This window comes from Platalea leucorodia, assembly GCF_965183815.1.
Source record: "Platalea leucorodia genome assembly, chromosome: 7".
NCBI classification, from domain to species: domain Eukaryota; kingdom Metazoa; phylum Chordata; class Aves; order Pelecaniformes; family Threskiornithidae; genus Platalea; species Platalea leucorodia.
Genome location: NC_138829.1, coordinates 44,754,979 through 44,779,893, shown reverse-complemented (window position 1 = coordinate 44,779,893; position 24,915 = coordinate 44,754,979). Strand labels below are relative to the sequence as shown.

At 51.5% G+C, this 24,915-nt stretch overlaps 1 protein-coding gene across 1 annotated transcript in view; it reads right to left on the bottom strand.

Moving 5' to 3' along the window:
• Window positions 1-24,915, bottom strand: part of CREB3L1 (cAMP responsive element binding protein 3 like 1) — a gene marked incomplete at both ends in the record, with an annotated part of 44,150 nt that overhangs the window by 12,787 nt on the left and 6,448 nt on the right. The window contains 2 exons of the mRNA XM_082316861.1: window positions 1,496-1,656; window positions 6,466-6,694. Coding sequence (XP_082172987.1) covers window positions 1,496-1,656; window positions 6,466-6,694 — 390 coding nt within the window. The remainder of the gene's footprint in view (window positions 1-1,495; window positions 1,657-6,465; window positions 6,695-24,915) is intronic.

The window sequence follows — 24,915 nt, the reverse complement described above, 5'->3', positions numbered from 1 at the left end:
TGAAGTCTGTGTCGCTGGGCACACAGAGTGCAAACATATGTTTGCAGAAGAAGAGGCAGTGGCAGATGGATATGCTGCCAAGCCGTGCACTGAGTACCTCCGAAAGGGATATGACTTTTATCCTTGGCAATTCTTCCCTTGCTAGACCCAGACAGTGCAATTTAAACCAACCTCTGCATTATCATGGGAAGTCCCTCTTTGATCTGCCTTCATTAGAAATAGGAGTATAGAGGTTGTACAGAAACAGAGACAGAACAAACCCCCTGTCCTGCTCACATGATTTTCACCAGGGCCACTGGGCAGCTGTTTCCAATCGGAGGGGGCTGAGAGTTAAATAAAGAGTAGATTTATTCCCATCTGGGCTATGCTGCCCCTCAGCTCCCTGGCTCACCAGCCCCCAGCCCACCATAGGCTGGGGGAGTTTTTACACTAAACAGACACATTGCAAACTCCTCCAGACTGTAAACACAGCTGAGAGAGCACCATGGTACGGCCGCTGAGCGCACACAGCAGAGCTTCAAGGGCACAGCAAGTTCAAGCTGTGTAAATAATGGAGTAAGTTTGTGCACAGTTTTGGCTGGAAGTACCCATTTGTTTTGGATGGTTGTTTAAATGAAAAGATGCTCAGCATGAGTGAAAAAAGGAAGTGAACCCCAGAGATGCTCTACTGTGATCTACTGAGCTGCTACAAGATAGCCAAGGTCTGTGTGAGACTGGTCAAACCTTCCCATCCAACACAGCTGGACTCAGGGCCAGCTGAACAGAGTCCCCAACTTACGCCCACGTACCAGTGGCATAAGTGAGCCTCCTTCAGACAAACAGACTTCTTAAGAACTTCTTAGATATGACCAAAAGACTTGGCCCCTTGTTTCTTAGAAATAATAATTCCTGCTGCTTCATAGGAAAAAGCAAGCAGGACCTGGAGTGGGACCTCCATTTCCAGTGAGCAGCTGAGAAAAGTGAGAGGCCCAAAGCCATGAAAAAGACAGTGGAAGAGCAGGGGTCTATACTCATGAGTAGTGGGGTCATTGGCATCACATTCATTGACACTGTTCTCCGAAAAATTAAAATAAGCCAAGAGTGGCTATAGAGATACTGGCAGATTGGAGGGGACAGGCGTCCAGCATGTGCAAGTTTAAAAGCCTTTGGCTTTTGTGCCAAGGAAACATGCTTGTATTTAACTGAGATTGTAAAGCCTCCTGTGCTGGAGAAAACCCTCCTTCCACCGTTTTTCTCTGGAAGGATAAGCTGTCTTGTAGCTTCACTGCAGGAATCAAGAACACAGTTCTAGCTAGCATCAGGCGTGCTGCTCCTCTGACTGCCATTTCAAGAGGAGAATGACAAACAATGCAGTACCCGGGCTTTGTATCACCTTCTCCTGTCTGTCCAGAGGCTAAATCACCTAGCAGGACCCTGCAGTCACATGGCTGGGTCCGCATCACCGGGTGCCGCTGTGTGAGAGCCCGGGTTCCCGATGGATCTTAGATGGGCTCACCTCCTCGGGGACTGGCAGTCTCTGCAGAGGGTTGAGGTTCAGCACTGGTATGGAGCTGGCAGCTAGCTGGGACTCAGGCAGGTCTAGAGCCAGGTTCTGTTCCTGTTTCACCATGATGGAGCAGAGCTTGGGCCCCAGCGACCACACTCCATTCTCCAGCTCTGAAACATGCACAATGTGAGAGTCAAACTCCAGCAAGAACAGGACAAGATAAAAAAAATCCATGCAGACAGCTTCCCACCATCTGGGGAGGCTGCCTTTCCAAGTTTAGCACTGTCACCACACAAGCGTGTGCAGGCCCACAACACAGAGTACAAAAGGGAATGAACCCCCAGCATGCGCAGAACAGACAGGACAGAGCTAGAGGGATTGTGTCTCTGCTCTGCTCTGACTGTGCAGCCCAAGCGCTGGAGGACAGCTGCAGGGTTTCTTCCCCCAGTGGTGTCCCGGTCTTGTCCTCTGGAGCTTATTTATATTTAGAGCTCAGTGAGAGGAGGATGCTAGGCTGTTGCTCCTGAGGCAGCACGGGCAGCATCCCAGAGTTGCCAGGTGTGTTACCAAGAATAGCACCATCTCTGTGCTAGAGAACTGTTGAGAGGGCAAGCATGATGACAGTGAAAGGCTGACAGGTGGCTGTACGTGCTGCTTTGGCCTCCCGCCAATGTTGTGCCAAGTACCAGAGCTTTGTTGCGTGACAGGAGAAGAGGAAGGTCCGTTTCTGTGGAAGGAAGTCCAATGTGTCACCCGCTTATCAGGCTGCTCCCACGGCTGCTCCCCTCAGTCTCACGTCTGAGGCTCCCTCCTCCACCCCGCATGCTCAGGGGGACCACTGCCTACAGCCATGCCCCTCTGCCATTTCTGGCAGGGACCGAAGCAGCAGTGAGGGAAAGGAAGTGTCTGAAGAGAACTGAATGGAGCTGTGTGGGGATGCTCCCCATGCCCCCTGCCTGCTCTGTCCCGTGCACGTCTGCGGCGTGAGCCTGGCTTGTCACTGGAAGCAGAGATCCCGGGAGCTGGACTTAAGGCAGTGGTGGATAAGCTGCAGCTCAGATGGGGGAAAAAACTGCTCGGCAGGAGAGCTGCCTGGGCTCTGCTCTGAAGTTTTGTTCCCCTCATTGCTCTTCAAACACTTCAGCCTGCCAAAAAGCTACTCCTAGCTGGCCTGGAGCCTGCATCCTCCTCCCTAATCCTCATCCCTTCCCCTTTTTATCTGACAACGAGAAACGCATTTGTCTTGATGCAGGACAGACTATTGCTAAGTGTGTCACCAGGTAGTGCCCCAGTTGGCTCAACACGAGGCCACAGTCAGGCTCACTCCCTGACCCCTCTACACTGCTGTCTGCATACAGCACTCACAGACCCAGGGGTGTTGCCTAGCTGCCTGCTGCCCAAAGCAGCTCTGCAGTGCAGGTCTCAGTCCAGAAGATATCCTGGCAAGACGAGAGGGCGAGAAAGGTCCTTCTCAGCTCCAGAAAAGCCTGCACAAAGAAGGGTACAAGCAAGCAGCTGTTCATGTGGGAGCTACCATCTGAACTAAACTTAAAGGTGGCCTAACGTCATCTTTGCCCAACTCAGACTCTGGTGCCCTCAGGAGAGGACAGGGCAGAATCCTGCCTCTGGCTTTTGTGTGGACACAGTGGTGTTAAAGCTCGGGCAAGAATTATATCAGTTAACACAGTGTTGCCCTTGCCAGTGGAATATGTTCTCTTCCTGTCTTTGGTTTGGCACCTCTTATTTTGCTGCCTGGATAGGTCTCTCTAGCAAAGGCTCGTTCCTTCCAGCTCCTTGTGTGACTGGACATCTTCAAGCACAGACAGGAGTTGCTGTGGCTGCTCCGTGTGCCTATCAGCTGTGCGTGCTGCTCTCAGTGCTGCTGGATTGCTTCCTAGAGCTTCCCACAATGCAGCAGGGCCAATGTCATCAGGCAGCGTCCCAGGCAGGGGTGCACTGCACAGCCGTGACAATGGAGAGGCTGCTGAGCAGACACAGACTGAACTGCATTTTCCTTGTCCTGCTAAGAACACCAAACCCGCAGCTGGTAGTGAAGTCCCAGTTACCCCTGGTATGCAAACAAGCCCCTTCTGATGGAAGGAGGCAAAGCGTTACACAGCCACAAGTATTTGCAGCCAGAAAACTTGGGCTGAATTCTTCTGACTGACCACAGCCTGTCACAGAGATGAGGGACCCTGAGAGGTCTTCCAGTCTATCCCACTGCTCTAAGCAAGTTCAACTAAACCTGGGTCAGTCCTGACAGATGGTTGTCTGACTTGATCTTACCCCTCTGCAAAGTGATGAAGAACCCACAGCTTTCCACATTAAATCTCTTCTACAGTTTCACTATGCCCACTATAGGAAGGTTTTGCCTACTGGCTAATCTGAAGTTCCCTCACTGTGATTTTAAGCCTCATCTTCCTCATCCTCCCTTTCTGTTGCAAAGCTCTGCATTTCTCTTTTTCTCAGAGGCGTGGGGCATCCTCTGTCTGGGAGGACTGCTGCTGAAGCAAGTTACCAGACAAGGGAGAGCAGACCACCAAGGGTTCTCCCCATTCAGACTTGACTCAGTGAGACAGCAGCCCCCAGTGCTGTCAGTCCAGACAGTCCAAGGAGCAGACACCCAAGTAAGTACGCGCTGTCCTCCCATTTCCTGCCTACATTCTGACCCTGCTCTCTTTCCCACCCTCCGAGATCTATCTGGGGAGCGATTGGGTTACAGAATCAGAAACACATAAGCCATAAGAGGGTCAATGAGGGACTGAGGAGAAGGCATTTTGTGTGGACACATCTATGTTCTGCTGCCTCAGAGGACGTTTCAGAAGTATGGCCAGTCTGTAACCACTGCAGATTTCACTGTACGTTGCTGGGTGAGGCATGCCAGGAAGCTTCTCCTCTGCTCTAGATACTCTGTACATAATGGGAGGAAGTATGTTTGAAAGATATCCATAGCTGCCCTGGGTTGAGGAGGTGAGGCAAAGAGCAGTGAGGAAGCAGGACCTGTACGGGAGTGCGGGCACTAGCCCGAGGCTGGTCCAGCACCCGCTGTTCTGCACAACCCCGGCTCCCCCTGCTCCTGGCATCAAATCACGCCCTGCACAACTGAGGGCTGGTACTGAGAACCAAAGCAGCCAGTCCATATGCGCGAACCACCCTGAAAGCAGACTCCACTGATAAGCAGGGTCACAATGCACCCAGCGGCTTGCCCTAGCTGACCTGTGTTAGTGGGAACCATATGGGAAGGGGCAGGATTTGGAAGTGTTTTGGAGATCTGCAGAAAAGCTGGGAGGAAGCTGATAAATAGCAAGCCTCAGCCAGCTCCAAGCCCAGACAGAGCCCAGGCATTCCTGAGGAGCTCTGCAGACCAAGCAGAGCTTGCTTAATGTTAAAGAAAAGCCATTCCTGGGTAATTAATTTGAAGTGAACGTCTAAAAGGACTAAGACTGGATGGATCTGTGCCAGAAGGACTGCACAGTGTTGCAAATACTGGACCTGACTCAGGGCTACACTAGAATATGACTCACATCCAATTACGAGCCAAGATATCCCTGGAAAGACGGGTTGAATTATCCCACTGCAGGACTGGGTGCATAGATACCCCGGTTCCTGCCACATTAATACTAGGCCTGACTCCCTGTATAGAGCTTATCTGCACTCTCAGAGACCAAGTGCCAGGTCCATCTCCAGCTCTCCTGGGTTATGCGCTGTACACCCTGTGCTGGCCTCTGCCCAAGGTTCAGCATCACACTCCATTCAGGAGAATCATGGTCTTGCCTTGGAGACACTGCAGCTGAAGCAGGGGCATGTCCAGACACAGAGGAGAGGAGCAGAAGTGGTGACAAGTGTCTCAGAGAGAAGTCCCTGAGTCTGCAGGCAGACTTCATTTCACTGCTTTCTACATACTCATGCTTTTTGCTTCTCTCAGTCCCAAGCCTCATCTCCTCCTATTCATTTGCAGGGGCAAAATAAAGATGTGTCTATGCGCTCATGCTGGTTTGGTTTTTGTTAGTCACCCGGTTGCCTGTTTGGGCTGAGTGCCCTCCAAGACTGTACTGGGGTTAAAGCTAAAGAAAAACAAATGAAAATGGAAACCTTTTTTGATACTAAGGCAGAGCTTGTGTGGCCTGCCATGAGTCTCTCTCCCACCACCTCTTTGAGTGGCCCCTAAGGAACGTAGCGCTGATGGCCTTGCCCTTTGCAGGGACCAAAGGGGCAGAGGAGGCCAGCTCCTCTCCTCCTGCCTTGGCATTAGTACCAGAGAGCTGGGATCATTCCTGGCCATGAGAGGGAAGCCTCTGTCCCAGGTCTCACTCTTGCTCAAAGGAATGGCTTTCTTCTGTGTATACTGAGCCTGTGCCACTGCTTTTTCAGGCAGCCTGGTGTCCATCAGCTGTTGGGACACCCACACAGTCCCGCAAATTACAGGACTCTCTGCAAGGACAGCTCTAAAAATATCCACCCATCATAAATTATCCTGAAATGAATTGTTTTAAAAATAGGTTTTGAAATGACTGTTCCTCTCTGTCTCCTGCTAAAAGATCTGCTGGTAAAGAAGCCACTTAGCTTTCCACATGTACCAGCACTGGTTGCAGCCAGAGACTCATGCTTCCTATATTCAAGCCAAAACCCTGCTGCCTGATGCCAAAACAGACCTGGATCTAGAGCATCCACACCCAGGTTTGCAGGGTCCTAAAGCGATATTGCCTGTTGCTTGCCAGAAGCTGCCAGCACATCAAACCACAACCAGTTATCATCCTTGCAAATAACAGTTAGCCCAGCAAAGGAGCAATGTGACTGTCGGAGCACAAACTGAAGGAAAAAATGTGGGCTGTATTTGTCAACGGCAGATCAGATTCTTCCCAGGATTAGCCATGCGCAAGCCCAAGGAATAGCCAGTTTGTCCTTATATATGGAAGCCAGCCAGAGCCTCTGCTAACAGATGTGCCCGAAGCTGTGCAGTGCACATGTCTCATGCTCACCGTTAGCATTATCTTCAGTCTTGACAGGCACGAGGGGGCTCTGGGGAGCAGAGTCTCCACTGAGGGAGTAGCTGTGCTCTGCCTGGATGCCTGGAGTGGGTGGATCCAGGTCCATGTCCAGCAGTGGGTTCTTCTCAGCCAGTACTGGGTCATCAAAGAAACTGCTGAAGAGGTCGTTGGAGAAATCCTCCATGTTGTCAGAGAAGTGATCCAGGTTCTCTGAGAAATGCTAAGGAAAGACAAAAGGATAGAGAGCATTAGTGTCAACTCCAAGAGGGATCTGAGAGCCATCCCCTGCTCTGAGAGCCAAACCTCAGCAACAGCCCTTTCTGGATAGGAAAAAGCAGTTCCTATCCCTTGCCTGTATCAGTCTGATAAAAACACCTTGAATTACGATAGAAAGGGCCGTGGTGCTGGACATCTTATCCGCCTGTTTATCTACACCACAAACACTCATGAAACTCTTCCATATTCTCACATCTCCCCTTCCTCTGTGGGTACCTATCTTCGGCTTCCTAGCATCATCCCACTGTGACAACGAACTGAACAGAGCACAAGGCAAGAAATCCCTGTGATGACAAAATGCAAGTGTGGCAGAAAATCACGGTCTTCCGCACCTGTCCTTGGTGACAGACACTTTCTCATGTTCTCTGCCAGTAGCAATAGGCACTCTGATGCCCCAGAGAACATCAACCCAGCTGCTGACTTCTATCGCAGAAAAAAAGATCAGTTAGATCAACATAACAGGAAGGCCCCCTGTTGTATTTAATTTCCTCTGGGATTTCACAGCCCCTCTGTGGACCATATGAGGCTGTCCTCCAGCCAGAGAATGCCTGTGAAATTCTGCTCCCCGATGAAGTTTAAACACTACAGATGGGCTGTTAACAACAAACAATCATTCCACTAATCATTCCAGTAACAGTCAGTAAATCTGGCCAGTGCTGCTGCAGAGCTGCGCTCCTGATGCTATAGGGAACCTGTTTCCTTTGAGGCATATCCTCCTATTCAGAAGTCAAATCACTAACTTTTCCATTTGCTACAACAAAGCATTGGTTGGGCAGGGAGAAAAATGATGGTTGCCAAACACCAGCTGAAAAATTATCCCATTTGTTGGCAGATTGAGGCTTCTGGCTCAGGGAGAGGAAAGAAAAGACAGATACATTCAAGTGACTATATTACACAGACGGAACTGTGTAACTTAAATGAACTGGAGAGAGCTCAGCAGAGTCAGACTGGGTCCCCCCCGCCTGGAAAAGCATCTGGGTGGGCAGAAAGGCATTGAAAGCAGAATATTGAAATACCAAGAGCAACAGGGTATGGATGAGAGAGAGTGGGAGAGAGCACGCAGGTCCTAGAGTAGAGACATGAATGCCAATGAATTCCAGTGTGAGAGCTGAGCACAGGAAAGAGCCCAGCTCCTAGAGGAGCATGGGGTGCATCCAGTCCGTCCTTTCCCCAGCACTAGGACTGAGGGAGGAGTTGGCCAGAGGACCCCGGATGCTGCAGCCTACAGGTTCCTGTTCCTACAGCGAGGTGTATTTGCTTTATCTGAGCACAATATCACTCCGTCAACATTACACTGTCTGTCAGAGGGTTCGGGTGAGGCTGTGGAGTGAAGCAGGCTCCAGCCGAACAGACCCACGCTTCCCACCAAGTTGGGGAGGGAGACGGTGAGCTGCAGCAATCTCCAACATGCCAGTGCCCTTCACCCTCCAACATCAACCCTCAGCCACTCAATTTAAAAACTCAGATGCCCACAGAGCATGCTGGAAGCCGGGGGGAGTCCCTGCTGCCTACATTCTGCCTGACACAAGGTTTTTCTCTCTTCACGTCCTTTCCACTTGTCCTGTCCTCCCACTGCTTGGAGCGAGAGCCTGACACACCACCATCTGAGGCTCCCCTGGGAGGGCAGACACCACATGTGCAGGTAAGGCAGAGAAGGCACACTTATGCTAAATCCCAGTGTTGAGGCCCTCCCTGGGATGTCTGGGCTGAAGTTTTCTCCACTTGTTCCCAAACCGGAAGCCGAGTTGGCGGCGTAGCTTGGTAAAATCTACCCAGCCATTTCCAAGTTGCCTAGAAGCATTTCTGCGCTTGACTCAAGTGACAGAAAACACCTCCCATCTGTGCTGGGCATAACCGCTCTTCCAAGGGAGCTGAGTCAGCAGATGGAACTGTGTTAGATATTTATCTAAAAAGCACTGGAAACCCAGGTTTTGTCCTATCCTACAGCATGGAGGGGTAGAGAGTTAGGAGTCCTCAGCGTTAACCCCAGAGAGTGCCTGCTCATGTAACAGCTGTTCTTCGTCTTGCTTTCTCTAAACAACACAAGCAAACACAGGATATGAACATGACAGCCTTACGGTAACGGTGAGAACGTAACCGCAGAAAAGTGAAGGGATTCAGAGTTCTGGCTGCCAATGCACCATGATGGCACAGCAGAGCCGGGATCCAACAAGAGGCACTCAAATCATGTATACTGTTGTAGCCATCAAAACCAGAACCACCACGTAGCCCTGGAAGAGAAGCAGGGCTGGATGGACAGCTGCAGGGAAAGCTGTCTGCAACTCTGCCATGTGCTTCAAATTTCTTTCACAACTGTGCATTAACAAAGGCAGAGGTGGGAGTGAAGAGAGTCAAGAAGATGCATTTATGCAGTAGTTCCCCACACCATCTTTTAGAGGCATCCCACCCACGCTTAGAACAAGGATCTCTTGGTCAGTCAACAGTCTTCCCATTGTAGGACAAACCTACCCAGAGGGAAGAGGCGGAGGTGTGCCTCTGGTTTTATTCTGAAACCAAAAAATCTAGCAGTGGCTAGGGGGTGAGAGATGAGTAATGAGTGCAGGTGGCTGAATATCAGAGCCTTAACACGGTCACCAACGTTGGCAGGAGTAACTGCAGATTTCTGGTTCTTCTTTTAGACACCACACAGCAGGCTTGCTGGAGGACCTCGCTGCTTGGAAGTGAGGATGAAGGCACCACTGTTCTCCCAGAGATGCAGGAGTTCAGGTCCCCAAGAGCCCATTCTCTTCCAAGAGACAGAGACCTACTGCACAGTATGGGATAAACACGGGTGATAAGCAGAGAATGAAACTCACACCTTCCCTGGGAATCCAGAAATGCTGGGGCACGTACGCCGCTCTGGGCTCCTGGGTCTTATCCTCCAGCACAACTAAATACTGGCAAAGCCTTCTCATCAAAGCAGCCCCCTTTCAGCTCTCGCCAGTCATACATATACCAGTCCAACACCTCCAGACATAGACGATGGGGAGAAGGGAGCTAGCCTATGAGACTGGAAAGAACGATGCTTATCAAAGAGGGCACCGAGGATCAGACGTCCTCAAAGAGGGAGAGCACCCAGAGCTGTCACAGAGCTGGAGATTGCTATTTTACTCAAAGGCGGCAGCAAGAGGCAGAGGAAAGCAGAAGAAGGAAGGGTAAAGCAAACAAAGATAATGACGTGGCTTTGTAGCTGGCTATATCCACAACGGAGACTACAGGACAAGCAGGAAGCTAAGCCACCACGTCCCAGGAAGACTGCTGTGTCTCTTGGGTTGGCTCTCTTCTCTCCTGATGCCAACAGATATTGTTAACTTCAGGACAGGTTTTGGATTAGCAAAGACAGCCATGCATGCAACCACGTGGCAACAAGAAAAAGTGTCCTCTTGTCCAGCTCCAACTGTGATGAGCATAGTGAGGAGTAGCCCAGAGATTAGTTTGGATAGATGCCATCAAAACCACTGCTAATTAGATCGAGCCTGCTAACCGGGAATATGCAAACTCTGTCCCACCCAGCCTCGTTGCGGGAGCTGCACCCATCTGGCAAAACTCAGAGAAGGCTTCAGCCGTACTCTTCCTTAACACGTGTGAGAGAGCAGGCTCCGGGGAACTGCAGGTCCCAGGGTGCGGTGTCTCAGGGCTGTGTGGATCACGGCAGAGCACGGCAGGCTCAATGCTCCGAGGTTCTGAGCAATAAACAGAAGCAGGTTTATCACCTGACCAAATGGACGGTAGCTTTATCCTGTCTGGAAGGTCACGTGCCAAAGGAGGTGCTGGGTAGCCACTAGCCCTCCCTTCCCACCCAGACTGGGGCCAGCACAGCTGAAGGCCTGCATGTCCTGCCACTAAATGAAATGACTGTGCTGGGCTTTGGAGAGACTTTTGCCGACACCGTGGCAATGAAGATCTTAGCAGACCAGAGGCACGTGTCGGTGCAAGGTCCAAGAAAGAGTCACAGGACTCGGACATGAATGAGAAGGCTGGATGCACAGAGATGCACAAGCAGAGCAGGCTCATCTTCTCACAGCCTCTTCAAGGCCTAGACTCTCTCCTCGAGAGCACCTTCCAGCCAGGCTGAGATCAGCCAGCTCTCGCTCCTCAGGGAATTGGCCAAGAATTTCTAATTGTGATAATGAAGGACTCTGCAGCTCTGCTGAGATTCTCCTTTAAGATATCTCAAGTAGCTTTCATGCAGATGGGCCCGGCTTGAGCAAGGGGGACCAGTCAACTGGGAAACGTGATCCTTACCATCCTGGCCCAGAGGGAGCGAGTGTGAAGCGTACTGGGGGAAAACAGCTTTCAGATGGGATACGAACCTCGCAGCACAGTCTCATTTTGCATTATTCGCTCCTGCTATCTCCCCCTCCCTTTCACACCCTCCTTCCTTCTCCTTCTAACTATGCTCCAAAGCCAAGAAATAGCACGAGATGTGTTTCCAAAGCTGTATTACCAGTGAGCGGTCAGGGAGGGGGCAGCCAAGGGACAGAAACGCAATGGCGAGGATGTGCTGGATTTCCTGATCCAAGCCCGATTTCTGGCTGCCCGTCCCCCCACGGCAGTTCTGGGAGGACGGGGAGGCAGTGCCTGAAGGGGACAAGCCAGTGTGCACAGGTACGGGGGAGGCAATGGCCACCGCATCTCCAGGCCCGACAGAGAGCCTTAAGCTGCTCTGGTGCCACAAGAGAATCTGCTCAGGCTGAGGCCACCTCAGCCGTGGGGAGAGAGTGCGAATCTGTCAGCTGCTGGCTCCTGCTCCCTCCCACTCCTGGTGACCGACATAGGCACTGACTCTTCCAAACATATTTCTACCACATGTTTTCACCCTGACCTCATGCTTAGGGTTGTCTAAATAGCACACTGTATGTGCGTGCGTGCACTTCTCGTTTGAACACTCTTTCCTGTTGTACAACAGTTATCTTGGGAGCTAATGTAAGGCATCCAGACATCCAAATGCAAGCTCTCCATTTCCCCCCACCCAGAGCTGGTGTTAGACCTCTGGGGGCCCCAAGCAGAGACAGAGGCATTAAGCCTTTTCCTCTGCCCGGTTGCACACAGGATGCCTGGAGGTGCCACTCTTGTAGCCCAGTGGCACCACACGTGGCTGAGGAGGGGACAGTTTCCTCTCCCCGGATCCACTTCTCCTCTGTGGTCACCCTGGCTGCATCTGTCCCTCCCTTTCCCTTTCACGCTTCCATCCTTTCACTGCGACTTTCCCATTCCCACCTCCAGCTGAGTTGTTTGGAGACAATCTCCCTTCAGGATCAGCCTGGTTCTCACAGCCTCCCTGCTCCCACCACAATGGTCTCGCTCCAAAGAGAAAGCGGTGAGGGGCTAATCCAGCTGGGCGGCAGCCCAGGCCCAGGAGACGAAGGGCCTTTGCAGGTTGGAGGTTCTGCTCGTGCTGGCAGGCAGTGCAGATGGGGAGGGGATTCTTCTGAGTTTTCTCTTTTCTTTTTGAAAGTATTTTTCCTCTTTGCTTGCCAAGATAAATCTCCTGTCCCAGCTGTGACATCTGCATTTCCCTTCTCTGCTTTCACTAAGGAATGAAGCCCCCTGCACTCCAACTTCACAGCCGAGGTTTCCTTTACATTCCAGGAAAGAAGAGCCCATACACTCCAGACAGTCCTTCTGCTCTCTTTAAAATGCAGCGAATTTTAGACCTTATGAAAGTAAAGGTCTTGACAGCATTAACAAGATCCAGGCAGGATGGACAAATGCTGTGCACACTTCTCCTCACAGGCTAGTTGCTGCAAATGCACCCCAAGGGGCACAAGTGATCATCCAGCCACCTCTCGGCTCTCTCAAACCCCTCTGGTGCCCCTCTGTCCTGACCCGTATTGCTCTTGGCCTCTCCCCTCACGTACCGCAGCTCCCTGCTGCTCCACGCCTGGTCTGCCCAGGTCCCCGGTCTGCCTGGATAGCCTGCCACTGACCTGCTACCCCCTTGCTGTTCCTGCTTTGTTGCATGGCATGGCTGAAGCACTTCAGGCCAAACCATCTGCAAACCCCACTGCTATTTCCCTCCAGCAGCAGGACAGCATCCCAACCAGCAGCACCCCTCAGTCTTTCTCAGAGACTGACAGCAATGCCCAAGTCACCCGTGATTATTTTCAGCATCATGACCTTGGACTGTACGGTGAACCAAAGGCTTCCCTGACACCCAGCCTCCAAGCAGCAGAGGGTTTGACTGAACCTGATCTGGAACCGGGCCCAGAATTTATTGCTGTCTGTAGAACAATGCAGAATGACAGAGGGGGGCCGGTTAGGGTCACTGAAAGGAAGGCAGGTGACCTGCTTCCCCACAGGCAAGCTATGCCATCAGCTCCCTCCCTGCAGGGACTGCAGCCCCTCAGACCAAAGGTGCCATTACACCTCGGCGGCAGCAGCGGCAGCCATGTCCCCAGTGCCTTGCAAAGTCCCAGCAAGGCTCAGGCACAGCTCGCTGTGGAAACCTCCTTCCATCACGCATCTGTGCCAAGGACCTGGATTTACAATTTCCAGCGCTAGGCGCCACAAGACCTAGGAGGGACGACAGAGGCTCAAGACACAATCAGGAGAAGGCGATTGAGGGAGCGGTGCCAAGGCAAGGCGCTACCCTGAAGCGAGGGAGCAGCAGCCATCCGGACCGACGAGGTCCTCGCCTGGTCCCCGGGTGCCCGCAGCCGCTGCACCCCCCGTCACCCCGTCTCGGCGGAACGGCCCCAAGCTCCCGGGTGAGCGGGGCGCCCAGCCCGCCCCCGCTACCCCCAGGTCCGAGGGGCTGCGGGCGGGTACGGAGGAACCACCCGCCCCCACCCCCGCCGCCGGCGGTTAACGGTCGCCGCGGCACGCTTCCAACGGCCGGCAGCGGCGGCCGCCCATTGGCCGGCGCAGCCGAGCGGCGGCCAATGGGAGGCGGCTGCCAGCCGAGCCGCGCGAGGCGGGCGGGAGGAGTGCAGGGTTAGGACGGAGCGGTCCGCGGCCCGTCCGCGCCTCGCGGCCCTGCTCCGGTTCCCCCGCGGTGCCGGGCTGCTCCACGGCGCGGCTGGGCGCTGAGGCCGGAGGGGACGCTGAGGTCGGGGGGCAGAGCTCTGCCCCTCGACGAGGCCTCGCCTTTGCCCCCTCATGGCTCTTTCTCATCATGGGATGTCTTAACGGGCGCCTCAGAGGACGTTGTCCCAGTCTCTCCGGGAGACCCCTTCAGGTGCATGCTGCTCCCACGGTTTGCAGTAACCTCCGTGGCAAGCATAAATATTTTGTGTTCACACCCCCCCCCACCCCCAAACCCAGCGGGGGGGAATAAGTCAGCTGACAGAATGGGTGATGTTGTTAAAAACACACGCACAACACAGACCGCAGCAAAATTTTTTTTGGCTGTGATCGCAGTACCCAGCTCAGACTTCGCGAGCCTGCCATTCATTGGGAAGGAATCTTGGGAGGCACCCAGGTGTGGGGGGAGTGGGCGAGTTAAATCTTTAACTTAAATGTTTTTGCCCCTGAAAGGAAAATTAAAAAAAAAAAAAAAAAAAAGAGAGAAAAAGGTATGTGGAAAGTTGCAATCTGCCAGCTTGAGGCTGGGTTTCCCAGCGGCCCTGAAGGAGGCACAGAAGGCACCTGCTGCTGCAGTGGCAGAAGAGTCATGGACACTGGTGTACCCACACCTGGATTTAGTGTTGCTCAGCATGAATGGTATTAGCAGCCGGTGTGGGCAGTGGTGGTGTGGGAAGGACTGCAAGCACCCTGCGAGGGGAATGACTGTGTAGAACAGGACAGAGCCCGGGGCGAGATGAATCAAAAGACCAGCGGCATCACAGTATGGCCACAGTGGTGTGGCCATCTTGGTGCCCGCAAGCCACCTGAGGATGCCAGGGTGCAGAGCAGGCACGCGTGTGCTAGGGAGGAGGGGGAACATGTCAGCCTCCCCTAGGGCAAACCAGGCTCCACCGGCCCTGGCGTGGAAAGCAGCTACAGTACACAGTTTGCCTGTTGCACGAGACTCACTGAGTCTGCAGAGACAGCACCTCTCCTCCCAGCAGCAGCACCCTGGAGGATAAAGAGGAATGCCTCTGCTTTCCAGCGAGCTTTTGCTGCGTGTATGCTACATATGCAACGAACGTCCCAAATTTCCTTTGGCTTACGACACCCTTGCAGCCGACTCTGATAAAAAAAAATTAGAGCAGGACTTAAACCATATGCAGAAGTGGACACAACCCGCTCAGGATGAAACATTTAGATCAGCTGCTCTTAACCCTCATTTGGCAGAAGACTTGGGGGCTATTTCTAGGAGTCCGTGAAAGGTAAATAAAAAGTTTGTCCTTCAAGGCCTTTCTTGAGTTCAGAGAACTGAAGACACCTGCTTGCTACAAAACAAAGCTGCCTTTATTTCTGAGCAGTCATGGCAGCAGCTGGGCCACGTTTGAACGGAGATGCGTGGGAGGTGTTCTCCATGGGAATGCAGGTACCCTTGGGCAAGCTGGCAGGGGTCTCTTCCTCTTCTTTGCCCCTTCCCAAGCCAAGGTCAGCGCAGCCTCTGGGCAGAGACTTCACACAAGCAGTAGCTCTGAGGGAAAGAAGTTGTATTGTCATAACTCCCCGCAGGTCTCTGCCCTCTTGTCTGAATTGGTGCTTTACCTCTTTGTGTTAACTTGGCAGCCTCAGCTGAGTTTGCAGTGGGCTCCCAAAGACACACTAACTCCACACCGTGATGGGGGGCGAGGAGTCTTTCAGCTGCTGTAGCGTCACGGGGAGGAGGTTAATGTGAACTTTATCCTGTTATGTGTGAAAATGTAATCCATCATCTTTGGGAAGGCCCCATCTGCTATGTTACCCCAATCCACCTCCACCCAGGCGTGCCCTTTTCAGAGCCCAAACACATCCATCCCTTCTCAGTCCCCACAGAGGCACGGCAGCCAGAATGCAATTGAGTGTCTGCAGCCGTGCCCAGTGGTGTGCAGCAACCCTGCACAACCTAGGGGTGCAGCTCCGGACCGGCCCTGCAGATCTAGAGGCAAAATCTACCCTGAGAAAGCCCACATGGATTTAATTCTGTGTGGTACATCTGCCTGGACAGTTCAGGGAAAAATTCTGCTTGATGGAGAGGGAAACACAGCGCAACAAAAGGCAGCAGGCAGGGCACATTAAAGAAAATACTGCTTTACCCTGCGTGACTCTCTGTGAACTATACTGCCATGCTGCAGTGAAGCCGAGCTCACAATATTACCGAAAGACAGGAAATACAGTTCAATACAATTAAAAATAAATTAGAGAGGTGCAACTGCTCAAGCCAGTCACCAGTAAGTGGGATTCAATAACCAAAATAAACTGGAATAAACACCACTCCACCATTTCTTCCATCTTTCCTGGAAGTTTCTGGCCCTGCCACCAGAGTCAGCAGATCTCCGCTCTTACACAGCTTGTCACCCCTGTGCTATTATGGGCCTTTTTTCTGCGTCTTGCAAGAAAGGCAATCTAAGCAACAGAAAGGTGCCCTGGGAGATAGAGGAAATCTGCTTTAGGAGATAACCGGAGAAGGAAGAAAGGTCAGTATTATCTTTACAATCAGCTTCATTTGTCTCATTGAAACTGTTTCTCTTTAGTGCTCAGAGAGCAAAATCGGAGATAATTCACATTTTGTCCCCTGGCAGGTCCCTGGAGACCCGTAAAGAAAAGCAGGCCTTGGAAGAGGAAGATAGCTGTACTCTGTTCAAGTCCAAAAGCTGAGGCATGCAGCTAATACCAAACATTACTGGTGGCTTTCATTCCTTGGGCCTTTGTAAAGGGCAATTACAGAGCAACTAAGTCTGGATGAGCTGATTTGTGACTCAAGGATGTGAGGCATTTTCACCCAAAATCTTGAGAGAGCAAGAGCTGGGACTCTCTTCAGTGGCCAGGCTGGGCAAGAGCTGGGTTTTGCAACCAGCAGACTGAATGGTTGCAAACACCAGGACTGTTTTCAAAGCAATTCAGCTTGGAATGCAGATTTCTGACCTGCTGCCAATATCCCAGTGGAAAATCTGTGCCCTGAGCAGCAGATAGGAAATTAAACTTCAGCTCCAACGCTGAGGGTATCATTTTCACCTCAGCAGTGGAGCTGCAGAAACCAGAGTCTCTGGAGAATGAGGAAATCCTTCCGAGCCCGTGAAGGGCAGTAACACCTCTCTGGGGCAGCCTGGATTAACACCATCCTGGGGGAGAACGAAGGTGTGATGCTGGTGAACTGGGGGAGAACGAAGGTGTGATGCAGGTCAAAGCCCTGTGTTTCCAAAGATGAGGATGGAGATCCGACTGGTCAGAGATAATGCAGTCACTTCAACCACTGGATGAAAAAAATCAAGGCTGAAGGAGAAAGGCAGCCTGTGCAAATGCTTTCCCAACACCTGGCTCTCCAGCTATCCCCTCTCCAAGCCGGACTCCTCCATGACAAGGCCCAGCAGCCAAGTACCCTGTAGCTGGTGAAAAGAAGTAGAAATGGGAGGATGCCTGGGATCGTGTGCTCAAGTAAAGTCAGAAGCTTCTGTGAAGAAAAGATCCTACGTTCCTTTGACGACAGGAAAGCTATTATGCCCTGGAAACCTGCCCTGGAAGCTCCTGTGTCTGAGATCGAGCAGGCCTCTGCACCCCAGCATTGGAGGGGTGTCTGCAGAAACCAGTGGAGTTGGGAGTCCATTCTCTCGACATCCCTGGAGTGGCACAAGGAGACAATGGATGGCTTCATGGGTTTTAGGGCCTGGAGGAGCCAGTCTGGTAATGAAATATGGTTCCTTACGTAGCTGAGTGCAGGAGCTATATTCATGCCTCCTGCTTCAAACTCATCATCCGCAACTGAGCTTCACAGAAAGAAACATCTCATCTCAGTTTAAAGGCTTCAGATAAATCCACCCCTTTCTAAAAAAAACTGTTGTAGAAGCTAACTACAGTCACCAAACATATGAGTCATTGCAAAGAGGGACTCTAGCTTAAGCCTCCAAAGTGTTTTCTCAGGCTTTTTGCTCTTAGATGAAAAAGTCCTTACTACCAGAGGTCTTTCTGAGAACAAAACCAAGTCACCTTTTAATCTGTGGAGTGTGGTATGGCATGGCCACCATACTGGGTTATTCTGCAGACAGCAGAAACAACACTGGTCTCATTTCAGGCGGGGAGAACTTGAGGACTTATTTAATGATGGCTGGTTGTGGTCATGTAACACCACATTAGCAGCAGATTCAAAGATTAAATTATCTTTCTGTATAATTAATTGCTAGATTTTAACATAATCACATCACAGGTGGAAGTGAGTGATTCCTGTGGCAAAAGAGGTTACAGCCCTGCCGTGGTGGCCAGTGCTGCAAAGCAATAATGAAGGCTGTGCAAGCCCTAGAAAATCAAGATAAAATCTCCAGTGGTTTGGCTTCTGGGCATCCTTTCAGACATGGCCACCTTATGCAGGTACATAATCCAGGACCAGAAGCAACAATAACCTCTTAGTATCTATCATGGTTTTACGTGCAACAAAAGAGAAAAAGCATCAGTGAGATCTTCACCCTCTGTCCCTTAATCCCGATGCCGAGTGACTTTTCCTAAGTATGGAGTTCTCCATATATATGAAATCCTTCCCAAGGGCCCAGCGTGTGTCCCAGCACAGACACACCCAGCCCCTGTTCCTGCCTGGATGCTCACAGTACCAGACCTTCTCATGCCACCCTCTTCTCTCATGCCTCTGCTGCCTGGTTCTCCCCTGCTTTGCTCCTCGATCGCCTTCCTCCCATCTCCTCTCTCTGAAAGGGTGCACACATCTGGCTTGCCTTTATTGTGCGATAAATCTCACCCTGCATCTTGGGTTCATTTTCTGAAAGTTTTGAATGGTGTCTTGGAAATGCTGTTGGACAATAGGAGCTCTTTGAACCCAGGCCAGCTGGACGGGACTCCTTGCATTGCAGCTGACATGCAGGCTTTGGCGGTCTTTCTCGACTCTTTCCTCTCTTTTCTGTACAGCATTTGAATTGTCCTCAAACTTTATTTTTGGAGTGGGCAGTGCGTTTCTGAATCTTTTCATCATTATATTATTATTAATTATGGTCATGGCCATTTCTCTTTCTGCTGGCAGTCCTGGGTGGATCTCTCCTCTCTCGCTTAATGTCTTGGGTAAGACTACCTTGGCTGCAACCCACTTAAGCAGTGACTCAGAATCCCTGGCCTGCTCCCAGGAGAGATGCAAGAGTTTTGCCAGTCAGTTTATAAAGAGGCCATCGTTTTCCTCAGCTACTCTCTCGCTCAGCAGAGCTGAGTCGGGTGGAAAAGCTCAGCTCTGTGGTTCCAGTGAGTCCATCCCTGGTGGACAGGCCGTCCCTGGGGTATTATGAAAGCAGAGCCCTGCTCCCTCTGGGTGCAACCAGGACAACTTCTGAACCAGGCAGGAGGATTCTCCGCTGAACAAAATTTTGCTCCCTGGGGGGTCACTGCGCTCAGCTTCCCTGTTCCCAAGCCCCTGGAGGAAACAAAGCTAAGTGAGGCATGTGGGCAGGATGAGGCATCGTGAGGGAGGGAGTACTGTGTGCTCATGTCAAACTGTTGCCTAATGGCTCATCACACAGCTACCCACATCTCTTGAGTCAGAGCAGAGAACGGCATACTCTGAAGCAGGCCCCTCGTATCGCTGGGTTGAGGTTTGCTTGCAGCAGTGGTACGCTACAGAGAAACCCCATCTTCGTCCTCTGGGCATCTCAGACCTTTCCAGCCATGCAGGAGGGTGGGAGTTGCTCTGTTTCTGAAGGCAGGAGATGGCTCTACTGTTTGCCCCTCTACACATTGAATTTGTGTAGTGAAGACGACCGCTTTGCTCCTGTGTGGCTCCTGTAACTTAAAGATGTTCAAACAGTGTGCTTTTATGGAGGCGGACGTGCAAATCCTCTTCATTTCATGTACTGGGAAGGACTCGAGAAAAAAGAGATGGCTGGTCTTGGTGAGGCATGGCTGTGTCCCACAGACCATGGAGGGAACGTGAGTCTGAATCCTTCCCATTAGACTGCACTGCCTCCTGGAAATGGCGCTGAGTGATGGAAGGAAGGAGATGGCAGGCCTTCCCCTAGCAAGGGTGGGCGCTTGGCAGCGTCAGACCACGTCCTCCCCAGCTCCCCTTCCCACATGCTGGGAAGCCCACCTGCTTCACAGGGCAGCCAAGAGCCCTGGTGCTCCCCGGTGCTGGTGTTAGCAAGGCAGAGGGACTGATATCATTGGTTGCTTTTTACTCACATCTGCCAAAGGGAGGAATAGGTCTTGGGGCAAATAAAATTCTCCTTCCTTCCATTCTGCTGCAAGACCCAGCAGGGCAGGGAAGCCCACGAGCAGCCAGGAAGGGGGATCTCACCAGCCCTCCCTGTGCTGCTGTTGAAGGCCGAGCAGACTCCTCAGCTCAGCTGCAGCAGCCCAGGCACCAGGCAGAGGTGTCACGCTCTCTCCAGCCGCAGCATGGTGCAAACCACAGCTGGTCCCTGTGTGGGGCTGCCTCTCCCCGGCCGGCAGGCTGGCTGCGGCTGGCCTCTGCTCCGCGTCGGCGGGGTGGCATTGCTTCTTCAGCTTGAGGAATGCAAACCGCCCGAGCAGCTCTTGAGGATCGGCCAGGAAAAGTCCACAAATAGCAACAGGAAATCAAAATGCCCGCTCCAGACATGCACCAGATACGAGGCCATCCAGCGCAAGGAGAAAAATCAAACGCTGGACGATGGAGATTACATCATGCTGTGGATAAACCTGTGAGCCCATCCAGCTGGGGCAATGCCAACAGGTCCAGATGGCTCAGGAATGCTAACTACATAGCTACCTCTCTCTTCTCTTTGCTTTTTCTTCCCTCTCTTTCCCTATTCTCTATCCCTCCTGGCCTCCTTCCCTCTTCCCTTTCCCAGAATAAATAAATAAATCCTCTGGCAACTCTACATAATCCAATTTCATCGAATATCAGAAAGGCATCTGAGACCAGTGGATGGGGCACTTACACGTAGATATTGAGGCTGCTGGGTGACCTCACCACGCTGCATACCTGCTGGGGTTGACATAGTAATGTGTGCCTTCATCTCACCTGGGACTTCAGCCCCTGGCTACAGAGGAGGAGGTTGCCGGGGCAGCTCCCCTGGAGCCTGAAGCACACAGGAAAATTAAGAAATGAGCATTGCTCCCGCTCTGCTGCAGCTCACCCCAGCTGCTTTCAGCTGCCACTGACTGCTCGCGATGGCTGCAGTTATGGGGGGGAGGGAGAAAACAGTTTTGCTCTCACAGCTAGCAGCCTCTGGCTACCACCCTGGTACTAATTAGTGACAAAGAAAGGAGTGCAGTACCCTCTGTTCTGTCCCCAGCGTTGACCAGAGCTCAGCTTTCTCCCAGTGTGATAAAAACAGGGCTTGAAGACATGTAAGAAAAGAATGAAAGGTGTGTGCTTTGCTGGGTCTGAAAAAGGGCTGCAGGCCATTTGCTCATTATTTAATGCTAATCCAGCTGCTGGAGTGCTGCCAACTATATTTGACAAATCCTGAAGAGCATGAGAGGCGTCAGAGAACAGGAAAGCAACCTTTGCATCACTCTTCCCAGCAGACGATGGCGATCCTAACTTTACAACAGGTCAGGCAGACGTACTGTGGGGAAAAGGCACCTCCAAAGAGAAAGGGAAAGCACAAAACCACACGCTGAGCGGCAGGAGGGACTCACATGGGTCTTGAATGCCTTGCTAGGGGACTGATAAAGCCATGGCACTCTGGTACTTTCAACTTGTTGCCTCCTCAGATAAAAACCAGATGCGGCATACTTTGGGAGCCTGGGAACTCGGCACTGCCATGACCACGCAGCAATTTCAGGCAGAAATGTAACGGGGTGCTCTCAGCAAGTTGTGCCAAAGCCAGGGAGAAGTTAGGTTTTGCGACTGAGCCAGGACCTGGTTGCGCAGTGGAGGATGAGGTATGAGTACAGCCCATTCACTGGATTTATAAAGCACAAATTGTTTGGTTTTCAGAAAGGCCCAAAGAGGCCAGGCCAGCAACAGCATGGGCCAAGTACTTCAGTTTAAATCCTGATGCTGACCAACGCAGTCGTTCAGACTGACACAGAAAGATTACTCTGGATTAGCTTGAAGTATCTGAGGTCAGAATCAGACACGTGCAGTCCCCGGAGGTAATGAACAGGAGAGGGGTGAAGGATAGCTGGGACATCAGTGGAGGATGGACATGCAAAACTGAAAATGTTGCAAGTATCATCTCTAGCTGCAAAGTAATTCAAAGAGACTCTAACTGGGGAAGCAAAGTAATAGCTCCTATGGACCTTTCTTGGCAGGTATCTACCAGCAAAACCCCACTCCAGTCTAATTTTCCATTAATCTGCTTCACCCATTGATGGCACTGTCCCATGCCAGTAGAAGTAAGGATGTACACTATTTTATAGACAGCAAAAAGCTGCATCGCCGCAAGTGACACCCTGAAGATCACACACTAAGTAAGTGGCAGAGCTGGGACTAAAATACAGTTCTCCCATTCCCGACAACCTCACTGCACCACTGTCCATAAGGAGAGAAAAAACACAACAAAAACAAACCCAACATCATTCAGTTGGCAATTCAATATTTGTGGCTCAACAGCACCTCATCAAGTCTCAGAGTCTGCCACATTTGCTTGGAAAGAAGAGCCAGATTTCCAGCACTCCCTGGGCAAAGAGCTCTCAGATCGAGAGACTGAAAAGGCTTTGAAAGAAACCTTCCATCAACAGTCTTTACAAATGTCAGAGCTGGTTTCCTCCTCCCTGAGCTGCCTGGCTTGCAGTCCCTCCCCCGGGGCAGCAGGGAGCTCAGCCAAAAGCACCTGCCCCGATCCTTCCTTCAACTGTCATGAATTTATGGGACTCATTTAACATCAAGCTGCTCTGACATGCAACAATTAACTATCGAGGCATTGGACCTGGGTCCTCTTCTTCATCCTGGTCTCCCTCTGCCTCAGCTACCCCTTCTGGAGGGAAAAGCTCTCCTCCCAGGAGAGGGAGGGCGGCAAATAGTGCAGAGCCAGGAGCAGGTTTGCGAGGCAGACCCTGCGCCTCAGCCAGCAGAGACATGTTATTCTTGAGCTGCAGTGCTCCCACCTGGACATGCCATGGCATCAGGAGGAGAAGCCAGTGTCCCTGTGACACTGTGGTGGGGAGTTCTTTGGGCATCGGTCTGAGGAAGCTCACCTACAGGAGGGATGCTGACAATCCAATATGAGTGTCCAAAACCAATGTTGTATCCAGCTCCCTCCTGTGTAACGTGCTTGGTGTCAGGCCCAAGCTGCGTTTCTCCTCCAGCCTTGGCTGCCAGGTTCCTCCCAAGGGAGCCCCGACATTCTGTTGCAGGGGAACTCCTGACACAGATCGCTGAGCTGAACGCGTTACGTTGCATCTATTCTAGGAAAAATGTTAACGGCGTTTTGAGCAGGCTTTGCTAATCGGGTCAGCCAGACTGACCTGAACGAACATTTTTTTATAATCAAGACAAAGTCACAGTGTACAGAAGCCAAAAGCAACTTTGCTGAGGTAGTCAAGGGTGAGTTTCCTCTGGAACAGGCTGGACAGTGATCATAATGAATGACCTCACGTAAGGCATCACCTTTGAGCCCTAAAGATGGTACTAATTACCCCAGCACTGGTTTAAATTACATACCAGTTTCAGGGAGAATAGCCACGCACATTGCTTCCATCATGTACGAGGGATTTCTGCAATCTTAGAAAGTGAGAAAATAAAATAGGAAGAGAAAGCAAGGAGTGAAAGCGTGTGTGGATATCTGCGGTTCCAACCTTCATGAGACCTTGTTCTGGCAGAACAATGCGTCAAGATCAGTGTCAAGCATCTATCACTTGGACACTGACCAGACCAGAGCAGCTCCACATGATTTCAAAGGCAGACAGCCCTGGAGAGATTTAAGAAAACAGGAGTAAAAGGAGAGATGCAAAGAAAGAGAAGAGAAGGTGGGTAAAGAAGTCAGAAAGGGATGGGGGAGAGGGGAAGGCTGGGGTGTTCAGGTCAGCTCAGGAGACTACAGGAAGGGAAAACCTTAAATGATGTGACCCTACAGGAAAGAAGCAAAAAAAATGTGTTTTCTTGAGCAGCTGGGAATAAGTTAGACAGATGTAAACACTGCATGGCAGACATAGGGAGCAACTGGGTTGAAAGACACAGCTTGCCTTTCAGCACGATACCTGTAGTCCCCTGCTGCTCTGGCCATGCCCTCGGCTCCTAACAACCTTTCAGCTATTTCTGCTGTGAGGGATGATGCAAAACATGCAGGCACCAACCTAAGAAAACACCTAACAACTCACAGCACAAGTTGAGCTCCAAAGACAGGAAAGAGTAAGAAAAGGGCTCCATGCGAGCACCCACCCTGTCCTATTGCCCAGCTGAAAACACAGTTGATTTCAGCCAGAGGATACCAAACTACATTGAAGTTGCAGGCTCAGAAGTCACCGGCTGCTGTGGGACAGCCACGGTGCTAGCAGGGGGGTCCGTTGAAAAGCACGGCTTTGGTTCCACCCTTGCTCTCACTTCTCATCTCCCATGTGGAGACAGGAAGTCCCAGCAGTTGAGATGCGTAAAGGAGAATAAATACAGTCCCCAGCAGAAAGCTGGGATCGGTGGGATGTCGTAATCCCAGGACTGAGATTGGCCTGGAAGTGAGGACTAACAGACTGGGCTCTTCTAACAGACACCTCTCCTGAAGAAGAACAATGCTGGCCACAGGGTTGCCTGTGAAGCATCGGTGACTGCACCTGACCTTGCAGCACAGACCTGGAATTTCCATGGGAAACCTCCCAGCCAAATCAGGCCAAGAGACAGCTCTTGGCCATTTCTTAGTTGAGCTGTAACGGTCCACTTCATCTCTGGTGCCCTACCTGCTCCCCTGTAACTCTGCAGCAAGGAGAGTCACCAACTGGCTTTTGTGTCCCCTTTGGTTTCCTGCAGTGGACTGTCCACAACTGGACAAGGACACACAGGCTTTAGAGGGTTGACTCATCCCTTCCCTAAAATGCGCTGGTACAAGTCAGTCTTGAGAATCAAATCTTCATATCGAGCACAATCCTACTTGTGGCTATGAGAAGAGGGCCTGCCACGTGGCTGCACAGAGACAACTCCAGAGAGTGAAATGTTTTAATTCACTTCCTTTAACACTGAGAATTTTTAAAGTCGTAAATAAGTAATACACTAAATGCTAA